This window comes from Carassius carassius, chromosome 49 (assembly GCF_963082965.1).
Source record: "Carassius carassius chromosome 49, fCarCar2.1, whole genome shotgun sequence".
NCBI classification, from domain to species: Eukaryota; Metazoa; Chordata; class Actinopteri; order Cypriniformes; family Cyprinidae; genus Carassius; species Carassius carassius.
The window spans coordinates 22,830,416-22,843,015 of record NC_081803.1 but is presented as its reverse complement, the minus strand read 5'-3'; the positions used below and the strand labels follow the sequence as shown (position 1 = coordinate 22,843,015).

At 39.1% G+C, this 12,600-nt stretch overlaps 1 protein-coding gene across 1 annotated transcript in view; it reads left to right on the top strand.

Moving 5' to 3' along the window:
• LOC132132835 (netrin receptor UNC5C-like) overlaps window positions 1-12,600 on the top strand; it is a 168,644-nt gene that overhangs the window by 131,333 nt on the left and 24,711 nt on the right. The window contains exons 5-9 of the mRNA XM_059545364.1: window positions 3,554-3,734; window positions 7,550-7,717; window positions 8,786-9,013; window positions 9,897-10,450; window positions 10,587-11,242. Of these exons, the coding sequence (XP_059401347.1) occupies window positions 3,554-3,734; window positions 7,550-7,717; window positions 8,786-9,013; window positions 9,897-10,450; window positions 10,587-11,242 (1,787 nt within the window). The remainder of the gene's footprint in view (window positions 1-3,553; window positions 3,735-7,549; window positions 7,718-8,785; window positions 9,014-9,896; window positions 10,451-10,586; window positions 11,243-12,600) is intronic.

The following is a 12,600-nucleotide window of genomic DNA, read 5'->3' as shown; positions in this document are numbered from 1 at the left end:
GCATGTGGCCCGTGACCTTTGACCTTCGGCTTAAACAACCCCATCGATCAAAACAAGAAACCAGAGGAAGACTCTTTTAAAGATCAGCACCTGAATGTGTTTAATTCATGCATCTCTAACTTCATCTCAGATGCTTTCAGAACATAATGCCAAATCTATAAACTGAACACTAGATCATTCGATGAGAAATCTTCGAGCTCATACTAAGATTACAGACTTACAGACATTGAGTTGTTACAGTACTCATATGTTTCTGCTTCTGTCTAAATACATGAGAGACATGTTGGTCTGTTTTCTCATTAGATGCAGTTTTGAGCTTCGTTATAGAGCGCGTCTGGAGGGAGTCGTTTCTTTTCCAAATGAGTGCATTCATTATGAACAATATGAAGTATTAATGAAGCCTGTGAAGACGTGTGGCTGGAACATTTCCATGCGTTTGTGATTATAAATGAAGAAGACGTGGATGTGTTTACCCTGTTTTGTGTGTTTTAATGACATGGTACAAGGAAAAATCATCTGAATGTGGCTTTGCCATTTAGTCTTTAGCTCCCAGGAAACAAACAAACAAAAAAGTTCCCAATAACTGATATAATGCCCAATCACTGACAATCCTACCGATCCTTCAGAACAATAGTGTACACCAAGGCTGCGTTTATTTGATGAAGAATACAGTAAAAATAGTGAAATATTATTCTAATGTAAAACATCTGTTTTCTGTGTGAATCTGTGTTAAAGTGTAATTTATTTCTGTGATGCTCCGCTGTATTTTCAGCATCATTCCTCCAGTCTTCAGTGTCACATGATCTTCAGAAATCATTCTAATATGATGATTTACTGCTCAAGAAACATTTCTGCTTATCATCAATGTTGAACACAGTATTATTGCATTTCAGTGCTTCTTTCGGTTGTTTTTCTTGTATTGTTATATTGCTGTGGATTGGATCTGTGCCCTCGCGACTCAAACTAAGTTGTTTTTTTGTGAAATGCTTTCTAATTAGCGTAATAATGTTTTTGGCACGTGTATGATTCACCGAGATTGGGTCGCATTTGCTTTGGCGCTTCTGAATCTGAGGATTGTGAACGTGCTTTTATTTCCTTTGTGTTTGTATGTCTGCTGGATCTCATCACTGCTGGTTTCAGACTAGTTTATCAGGACTGGTTTTCAACAGCTGATCAGTTCGTGTGAGGAGAATCAAGGCTCAGATCAGACTGAAGATTATTTGAGCGCTGCCGTCATTTAAAGCAATTACTGCGCTTCATTAAATATTAATGCAGGTTTTTCCTTCATCCCTGATCACACAGAGACACCTAACCGTCTCACACACACACACACACACACACACACACACACACACACACACACACACACACACAGCTGCACCAAATTAAATTGATGTCAGTTTCTCTTGATGGAGCCACAAACAATAATTGGCTCCTAATGCTTCTGCCTGTTTGTATAATGACCACTGTATTCATTTCCTTCGTGGAACTTTCTATTCATCTGTGAATCCTGAGAAATAAAATTGTGTTCATTATTAATAATCAGAAATAGTGATCATCATATTATTCAGATTTCTGAAGATCATGTGACACTGAAGACTGGAGAAATGATGCTGAAAATACAGCGGAGCATCACAGAAATAAATTACACTTTAATATACATTCACATGAAAATGGTTACTTTGCATTAGAATAATATTTTACTATTTTTACTGTATTTTTAATCAAATAATGCAACCTTAATGAGCAGAAAAGATGTCTTTTAAGAACAATACACACATCTCCCCCAAATCTTTGAACAGTAGCACACGCCTCCTTCATAACACCATAGCAACACAATATCAGTGCCCTGGCAACCGCATTTATCCTCATTGTGGTGAGTTTTGCATTAACCGTCACCTAAATCCTTCCTTATTTCTTCTCTTTCATTTCTACGTAGCTTTTCTGAGAGAGAGATGGAGAAAAGCACTGGCATGTGACAATTTCCTTCTGTTAATAAATGTGCATAATAATACAAATTAAACAACTATTAATTATTTATTTTCAATAATTTATTATATAATAATAAAAGACTTACTTGAAATACAAATATTAAAAATGAGTTGCACAAAAAAATACTAATATTAGTTATTAGAAGTAGTAAAATAAAATAAAAAGAAGATACAAATAAAATTACTAAAACTTTAATTCTTAAAATAAAATAAAATAAAAAATATGTAAAATTAAATGTATTATAATAATAATAATGGTAAAACTTTGTAATAGTATGACCTAGGAGACCTATAAAAAAAATCTTATTTTATTTTTTTTTATATAAAAATGAAAAAATAAAATATAGTATAGAAAATAATATATAGATGAGGTTACTAACATTATATTAAAAGATTACAAACAAAAGGTTACTTAAAATTAAAATAAAACATACTTTATTTTTCATTTAGTTACCACAACGTTTCAAAAACTAACAAAAGTGACAAAAACACAAAAAATTCCCAACATGAAATCTTTCTAATATGATAATTTGCAGCTCAAAAAAAAAGTAAAATGAAAAATCAGTAAAATGCCTAGGCAACATTTCTAAAATTATTATTACTATTATTTGCTATTCAAAATATTTTTCCTATTTTAACAATAAATGTATTATTATTACTTATTATTATTTAACATTTAAATAATGCATTATTATTATAGGAAATTCACTCTTTGACTACAATAATAACATTTGAAGGAAAACGTGTTTAACTGTCATGAAATAAATGTTGTAAGTCAAAGAAGCTTCTTTATCACCATGCAAAACAATTTGAAGTCGTTTTCTCTTGATTTCATTGTGATTTTTACACACTTTCATTAGTTTAGTACAGTCTCTAAATGGATGTGTGTCCCTCAGGGGCCGAACATCATCACATCCGCAAACACTCGCTCCGTCACACATCTGTCATAAACACACACTCCGCTTCTGGGGTTTTATTCGCCTGTTTGCTTTAGTAATTTGAGGGCCACATATAATCACCTTGGCAGGCCGAGAGCCCAGTGGATTTGTGGGTAATCCACATTGATTTTGTTGTCTTCTGCGTCTCTCAATGGCAGCATTACATCACAGGATTGAATGATAAAGACACATCGACTCAATTGAAAGGTATTTGCAGCATGTCTGAATGCGTCCGATCTCTCTCTCTCTCTCTCTCTCTCTCACACACACACACACACACACACACACACACACACACACACACACACACACACATTTGTATTTAGTTTATTGCAAAGTTTGCACAAGGTTTATGATGCACATAATATTTTGTTTTGTACGGAAAAATTATGTCAGTACACAAAAAGAAAAAATGAACAAAACCTCAAATAAAAATAGGAAGCTCCTAATAAAAGCACGAGTGATGGGGGATATAAAGAGAGAACGTGATGGATATTGACGTGTTATGGAGCTTTTGCACACACATCAACACGTCTGTCTTTATTGAAACATAAGCAGAAAGCTGGCTGTGATTTCTGGATTGAGAGCGGATGGACGTCGGTGTGTGTTTCTGTGTGTTTGCAGGTGGAGTGGCTGAAGAACGAGGAGATCATCGACCCCGCAGACGACAGGAACTTCTACATCACCATCGACCACAACCTGATCATCAAACAGGCGCGTCTGTCCGACACCGCCAACTACACCTGCGTCGCCAAGAACATCGTGGCCAAACGCCGCAGCACCACGGCCACCGTCATCGTCTACGGTCAGCCTCCACACACACACACACACACCACACCTTTAATGCTTCTTACAAATAAATAAATAACAACCTAGCTGGATGTTACTGGAGGATCCGAGGATGTTTATTATTTCTAACTCTAAGTATATTCAGACTTCTGTGTTTAATAAAGCAAACGTGTGTGTGGTGTTTGTCAGTGTTGAGGTCACTGGCACAATGCTAGAGTTATTTCTTTTAGAGGGGTTTGTAATGCACTGCTATGTGTTTATTTATAAATATTATTTATTTAGTTTAATTTGTTTTGATTTATTTAGATTTGTATTTTATATCATTTGATCAAGTTTTTAGGGTGTGGTTTAGGGCTGAAACGATTCCTCGAGTAACTCAATTACAAAAAATGATCGAGGCAAATTCCTCTGCCTCGAAGCCTCTTTTAATTTATTTTAAATCTCACGTCAGGTTCTTTCGCAATGATTTCTTTAATGTGACAACGCGTTTACGTCACCCACAAAGCGGAAGGAGACACAAGCACTGCGTCCGAATTCGCATACTGCAAGGAGTCAGCAGTGTTTTGATTTGAGGGCGCGTGTAAACGTAAAGAGAACGTCGTGGCGTGTGTCCATTGCAAGTTAGAGCTGGCATACCACAACTAGGGCCCTGTGATTTCTGCGATGCAGAAAACGCGGAGGGAATCACGGAATCCAGTCATAAAAACGGAATTTACAGTTTAACGCGGAATGGCATGGGATTTGCCAAATTTTGAATGAATTAATCAAAAATAGGTCGTTGCACTTACATCAAATCACGATATGGACTAATATCTGTAAATATTAAGTCGGAACAGTCTATTTAAATATGAATCCTGCATGTTCTGCGTGTCTCTGTTAATGAATGGCGCAGAAGCGCGTCTTCCTTTATTCACACACACACACACACACACACACACACACACACACACACACACACACACACTGAAGCGCGCGTGACGCATGCGGTGATTTCAGCATCTGCTGTCTCACTAAATAAGACGTGAACACATGAACAACATCTCCAGAACTGCTCTGACGGTCACTTCATGAGCATTTGACCGTTTGATTTGAGTAAAACTAGCGTCACATCACATACACAGAACTGTAAAGGTACGTCAACCCGTCAAAATAAAAGTCCGGTTTATTTTAAAAACAAGTATTTGCCAGATATGTATCACTATTGTTCTGCAGAATGTACATAGCCTACTACAAAAAAAAAAATCAAACATAATTTTTTTTAGGTTTAATCACACAACATTTCTTCCATGTTTTATGTTTAATAGTAAATCCCCTTTGTTTACCAAAAAGTAACGTTTGCTTAATTTTCAATAATTAAAAGATAATTTAAATTAACGTTTTATGTGTTTAATGTGCATCTCAGAAAATGCTTAATTTAAAACCCCAACTAAATGGCACTTAAATGCACTTAATTACAGACAGAGAAACAATGGGTAATAATTAAATGTTTATTTTTGATGTATGCATTGCATTCTATGCATTTAAAAAAATAAAAATATTTTTTTTCTAAAAAAGGAAACTTAGTTGTTCATTTTAAGAGACCCAGGAGTCTTATTTTCTCTTGCATAATTAATATTGCACTTTAATTAAGCAAAAACACATTTTATCCGATTACTCGATTAATCGATGGAATTTTTGGTAGAATACTCGATTACTAAAATATTCGATAGCTACAGCCCCTAGTGTAGCTTTATTTTAATAATATTTATTGTTATTTTAATTATTTACTTATTTGTATTTTTTAGTTATCTGTATTTGTGATTTATTTAGATTTATATTAATATTTTATTTTCTGTGTGTTTCCTAGGCGTTTATTTTATTTTTTATTTTTTTTAGTATTTATGTGGTTGCTTGATCTTTGTTTCATTAAATTATTTGTTTGTGTTTTATTTATTTATTATTTTATTTGTTTTTATTTATAGGTTGATTTAGGTAGTTGCCATGTGTTCATTTATTTATTTGTATTTGATTAATTTATTCATATTTATATTTTGTTATAAGGTTTTTGTAGTGTTTTGTTTTTATTTTATTTGTTATTTTATTTATGAAGTGTTTATATGAAAGGGAATTATTTAGTAGTTTTCTATTATTTTATTATGTATTTTTATGTTATTTATTTATTTTTAAATAGTGTATATTTAAGGTTTTGAAGTGGTTTGTAGTGCACTGAAAATGTTTCAGTGTTTCTCCTTGAAATCGTGATCATCTCTCTGAAGCTTTAATAAGTCTGCGTCTGAAACTGATGTGAAACTTTAACCAGCTGCTTCGGTAGCTTGCGTGTCCTTCAGTGCGTCGCAGTCCATCTTCTCTGAAATTTCTTTTGTCGGATCTTGCCGTGAATATCCCTGGAGCTGGAAAATGTTCCTCTTAAGAACAGAAAGCAGTGCCGACAAGCTGGAAGCGTTTTAACCCGCCGCTGCTGCCTCTGCTTTGAATGTTGCAAGAATAATGCGGTGTATATTTTCCCCACCGAATGCAAACGCAACATGTTCACGAGGCTGACGCTTTGTGAAGTTGCACCTCGACACCTGTGGTAGAGCGCAGACGAGTCTTTCAGGAGCTCTTCAACAAGTGAAAACAGCCCACCTGCTGCGATCGCTTTCTGTTTTCCCCACAGACACAATCCCAGATCTGGCAAACAGATGTTTGGCTCTCCCGTGCTGTAATAAATTGACTTCTCTTCCTCGTCGTGGGGCTGATATAATTATAAGTGCCCTCCTCGCCGTGAGGAAACTGCGGCTCCTGGTTGAGACTGTAATAACACGGGCCGCTCGAGTGTGACGGGACGCCTCTTTAAATGAATTGAGAAATGACTTCAGTTCCAGTTCAGCTCCAAATGTGAACTGTGTGAATTGAAGTGATGCAGAACTGAATGTCAGGAAGTAGAATTAAAATGAATTACAATTCAAAGAAATGCATACTAATTTTTAACTAGAAAAGCAGTTAGTCATGATGAAGAATTAGTTTGAAAAGTTTGATTAATGGATGTTTTGATGAACGGATGAAAAGATGGATGAATGGAAAGATGGATAGATTAGATGAAAAGATGGATGATGGATGTTTTTATGAATGGATGTAAAGATGGATGAATGGAAAGATGGGTAGATAGACTTCTTTCTGTCATTCCTTCCTGTAGTCTTTCATTTCAGAATGCAAACCAACATTCATTAGTTTATTAATTAATTAATAATTGTATTAATGTACATCTGAACATTCATTCATTCATTTGTTTATTTATTAACACACACACACACACACACAACACTTGTTAGATACACTTTAGATCAGGCTCAGATCCTGGAGTGTGCACGAACAGTCGAATATTCAATAATTCGATCTCGAAAAACAAAAGCACTATTTGAATTTGGCTAAGATGTTGCTTTGCTGGTTGTAAACGCGGTAAATCCCTGATAAATCCTGCACATGCAAACTTTGTCAAGTGAATCTGAGTTATCTTTAAATGAGGAATCGTATGAAACACAAACATGTCATGACCAGTGCATGTAGAAAATCATTGGTATCATTGGTTATCATATTGGTAACAGTGTTGTTTCCCGCGGCTAGCATATATTTCAGTAGTATTCATTGGGAGCACCGCCTTTAAGACGCCAGCAGCACAATGAGGTATTAATAATGTTTAACTTTAAAAGCCGTCCAATCACAGTGGAGGAGGGGCGGGGCTAATACCACACCAGCACATCTGTCACATTGAGGTTGATATTGATATATGAAATGATGCTTGCGTCAAGTTGAGTGGCTTATCATTCATCTGGCTGGTGTTTCCGTCTGCAGTGAACGGCGGCTGGTCGACGTGGACGGAGTGGTCAGTGTGCAGCAGTCGCTGTGGGCGGGGCTATCAGAAGAGGACACGCAGCTGCACCAATCCCACGCCTCTGAACGGAGGAGCCATCTGTGAGGGTCAAGCCATCCAGAAACTGGCCTGCAACCCACTGTGTCCAGGTCTGACCATGCTTCCTATGCTGCTTTCTCAACCGCTGCTGCAAAAAAAAAGTCATTCGAATTCAGTGAAATAAATAGAGTTTAATAGCATAAGTCCTTGTTTTGGTGTTTAAATAAATATATCTCACATTATAGCTCATATTTTCAGTGTTTCTTAAACTTGTATTATGATTTATTATATTGCACTTATTTTTGCATTTAACTTTTTTATTTCAAGTTGATATCAGTGTAATAGTTTTAGTAATTAACAATTTGAGTAAAATTATTATTATTATTATTTACATTTACATTTTAAACATTTAAATAAATAGGATTATATTGGATAAATTAATATTTATTTAAACTTAAAAAAAAAATCCCACATTTTCAGTGTTGTCTCAAATATATTATATTATATTATATTATATTATATTATATTATATTATATTATATTATATTATATTATATTATATTATATTATATTATATTATATTATATTGTATTTCCCAATTAACTTTTGTCATTGCAAACTATTGAGTATAAAAATTTTAGTAATTTACAATTTGATTATGCATTAATTTATTTCATTAAAAATGTTTAGTAGGATAAATAACTCCTTATTTCATTGTTTTATTAAACATTGAAAAAAAAAATCAATGTGGTATCAAACATATATTTATTATATTATATTATCTTTTATTTTTACATAAAAAATTGTCATGGATAATAATTTGAATAATTTACAGTTAGCATTTGTAAAATAAGTATAATTAAATTAGGTATATAAATCTTTATTTAATTATATTTATAAAATTCAATGTGGTCTCAAATGTAGTCTTCTGTTTTATTCTATTTTATTATTTAAAATATTGAAAAATTGCTTTAAATTAAAACAAGTTTTATTGTACAGTTAAGAATTATATATATATATATATATAATATTTAATATATAATATAATTATTTTTATAGTTATTTTTATTATTTTGAGATTGTAAAAATAATTGAGAAGGCAGTGTGTGTAATCCAGTGACACTGATGTGAGTAGACTGGCCGGTTGAGTGTGTTGTGTTGTGGTGTGTGTGCTGCAGTGGACGGTCTGTGGACGGAGTGGAGCAAGTGGTCGACGTGTGGGACAGAGTGCACTCACTGGAGACGGCGCGAGTGCAGCGCTCCAGCCCCCAAAAACGGAGGCAAGGACTGCGAGGGAACGGTGCTGCAGTCCAAGAACTGTACGGATGGGCTCTGTATGCAGAGTGAGTGCCACCCTTCCTCCTCCTCTTCCTCTTTCACAGCACAACCACATCCAGAAATCCCATATCACTCTTAAAACAGCTGACCCTGGAGCACAAAACCAGTCATAAGGGGCCATTTTTTTAAATCGAGATGTATGCATCATCTGAAGCTGAATAAATCATCTCTCCATTGATGTGTGGTTTGTTCGGAGGACAATATTTGTCTGAGATACAACTATTAGAATATCTGGAATCTGAGGGATGCAAAAAAGTCTAAATATTGAGAAAATCATCTTTAAAGTTGTTCAAATGAAGTTCTAAACAATGCATATTACTAATCAGAAATTAAGTTTTGATATATTTGCAGTAGGAGATTTACTAAATATCTTCATGGAACATGATCTTTACTTAATATCCTAATGATTTTTGGCATAAAAGAGACATGTATAATATTGACCCTTACAGTGTATTGTTGGCTATTTCTACAAATATATATCCCAGAGACTGGTTCTTTTTCTAACTTCGCTCGGTGTTTCACTATGGGAATCGCTTTGGGCGTGACCAACTACGGAAGCTCCTATGCCACCACGTCTGTCTTTGACCCCTACAAAGTCATTCTCGCTTTCTTCCCGTGAGGGACTACAAGCTCTCTTAGCACGTCCGACCTTGTCGCTGATTTCGCTTAACTGTTCAACAGGCGGGCCGTCATTGGTTTTCGCCACCGAACGCGACATCAGTGGATTGGATTGGGACTGTGTTGAGTGTCACACCGAATAGTGTCCGCGTCAAGGCAAGCTATTCTGTTCGGAATATCGCGTGTTATCACGACGGTAGGATTTTCAGTGGTGTCAAGCCACCATAGGTTTTACGCGTCAGGGCGAGCCGTGAAAAGGGCTAACTACCCTGTGAACCATCAATCGGACTAACGTGTTGTGACGAGTCTTCGAATCACTCCTTCTCTCTCCAGCCGTCATGTCGACAGTCATTACCCCCGCCAAAGGGAATGAGTCGAAGAAGGAACCCGCACCCCGCCCGTGTCCATCATCATGTGGAGCAACCATCTCGTGCAGGGATCCCCATCCCATGTGCATCGTGTGCATGGGCGCTAAGCACGCTCAAACGTCGCTTGTGGACCCACAAACGTGCGTTCACTGTGCGTCATTGCCGGTTAAAATTTTAGAGAGAAGGCTGAGAGTGGCGGTGGCTAGCCAGCAGGACCCATGTCTGACTGGAGCCATCGCGAAAACTAAGGCTAACGATCATCAGCGAGCTACCACGACGAGCTGGGCTGAGATGATGGAAGCCGAATCCCCGGATATGCCTCCTCTGTTCAATGGCCTTCTCGCACACGAGGAGGAGGAGCCGGGAGACGAGGACGCAGAGGGTGATGCTAACTCTGACCTCCTCGACTTGGACATGGACGAAGAAGAGGAGGAAGACAACGCTCTCTTCCCCGTCCAGCAGTCGAGACCTCCTAGCGCGACTGACGCTGGCTCTCAGGCAGACAGTAACCTGCACGAGGTATGCAAGCGAGCCGCGGCGAAACTGGGTCTAGCGTTTAGAAGGAGCAGAGAGGGACCTTTATGACGGGAAAAGGCTTCCGCCTGCTCAAACCACAACGAGACAACTCTTACCCGCCGTACCGGCGTGCATGAAGGAGATGTCCCGCCATTGGGGTAGCCCCTTTAAGAGCAAACTCCCGACCAAGGGATGCTCTAAACTTGAGATCCAAGGGATGGTGGAGCTGGGGCTGGCCGGACCCCCAGCGATAGAGTCTTCAGTGGCCTATCACCTCCATCCGAATCGCCGATCTATTTCTGCCTCTTCCCAAATTTCACTGCCGAACAACATGGAGCGTCTGACCGCGTCAGTCTATCAGAGGATGTACAAGTATGCGGCGCAGTCAGTGTGCTCGCTGAACGCGGTGACTTTACTGTCAGCGTACCAGGCGGAGATTTTGGAGGAGATGGGGCGACAATTAGATACGGGAGTGCCGAACCCAGCTCTCCGGGACGAGATATGTGTGGTAAACGACCTGATTCTCCGCTCTTCTCGTGGCGCTGTTCAGGGCTGTGGCCGTGTTATGGGCTTGGCCGTTTCAGGTGAGAGAGCGTTATGGCTGAACCTGTCTGGATTAAGTGACGCTCAAAAAGCTGAGGTGATGGACGCTGCGTTCGACCCAACTAAGGGCCTTTTCGGACCAGCTCTCGAGAAAATGAGAGAAACCAGCACCCTCAGGAAACAGGAGGACGAGGCTTTTAACCTCCGTTTACCGCGCAAACAAACACTGCGACCACCCTCTCAGCCAGCACGGCAAGGCTTTGCAGCAGCCGCTGCGGCGAGAGGGAGACAGACGGGAGCTAGGAGTGTGAGACCGCCTCCCAGCGGACAACAATCTGGCTATCGTCCGAGATCTGATGGCTCCGGACCCTGGGGGGAAACATTCATTTGCGGCCGCGGCGGCGAGAAACCGCCCACCCCACCCCGAGGATCGGAAGAAAAAGCGTGCTACCTGACACGCGAATGTTCCCCTTCACTTCTCTCTCCGCCCGCAAAGAGAAAGAGGAGGTCCAGCCCTGTTGTTCTCAGTTCAGTAAGGGCTCCAGCTATAAGCAATCTAGTTCGAAATGTTCTCCAGTATCACCAAGCACTCACACTGGGTTTTCAAACGCCCATCAGTTCAGGGGAATGTTTAATAAAAAATGCATTATCGCATCCAGGCCACAGGCTGAGGGCAATAGGCTCCCCCAACTCATTAAACACAATAAATGTTTCACTATCGCAGCCAGGCAGACAGCCGAGGGCGATAGATTTAAAAAAAATCCAAACATTGGGATGTGTATCCCTAGCCTCTCCGCTGGAGGGAGCGCGCGCGTCTCAAGAAGGGGTCAGCGTGGAGACGGTAATGACGTCATCAAAGCGCGCCTGCGTTGGGGAAGTATACAGGGGACCTCTCTCGGCTCGCATACTCAGTTGGCGCACATGCGCAGCTCATCTGTGGGTTGTAAACACGATTTCACGGGGATACAGGCTTCAATTTGCCATGAAACCACCCAGATTCAATGGTATAATAGCCTCAGTGGCCGAGGGAGAATCAGCTCGCGTCCTGATGGCCGAGATAGACACTCTTTTAGACAAACGAGCCATGAGAGTAGTGCCAAAGGAAGTGAGCTGTCAGGGCTTTTATTCCCGTTACTTTGTGATCCCAAAGAAGGGGAGCACATCTCTGCGCCCAATTCTAGATCTACGTGTGTTAAACAAGCACCTACGGAAATATTCATTCAAAATGTTGACACACAAAACACTTTGTCGATCCATCCGCCAGAACGACTGGTTTGTGACGGTCGACCTGTCAGACGCGTATTTTCACATAGATGTTTACCCGTCTCACAGGAAGTATCTCAGGTTTGCATTTCGAGGCACTGCTTACGAATTTCAGACGATGCCCTTTGGTCTGTCTCTAGCGCCAAGAGTATTCAGCAAATGTGTGGAAGCAGCACTTTTCCCGTTGAGAAACAAGGGGATAAGAATACTGTCGTACATAGACGATTATCTGATATGCGCCTCGTCAAAAGAGCAAGCAATCAAAGACGCAGACATGGTGTTATTGCATCTCGACAGCTTGGGATTCAGAATAAACATGGAAAAGAGCCGCTTAGAGCCAGCTCAGC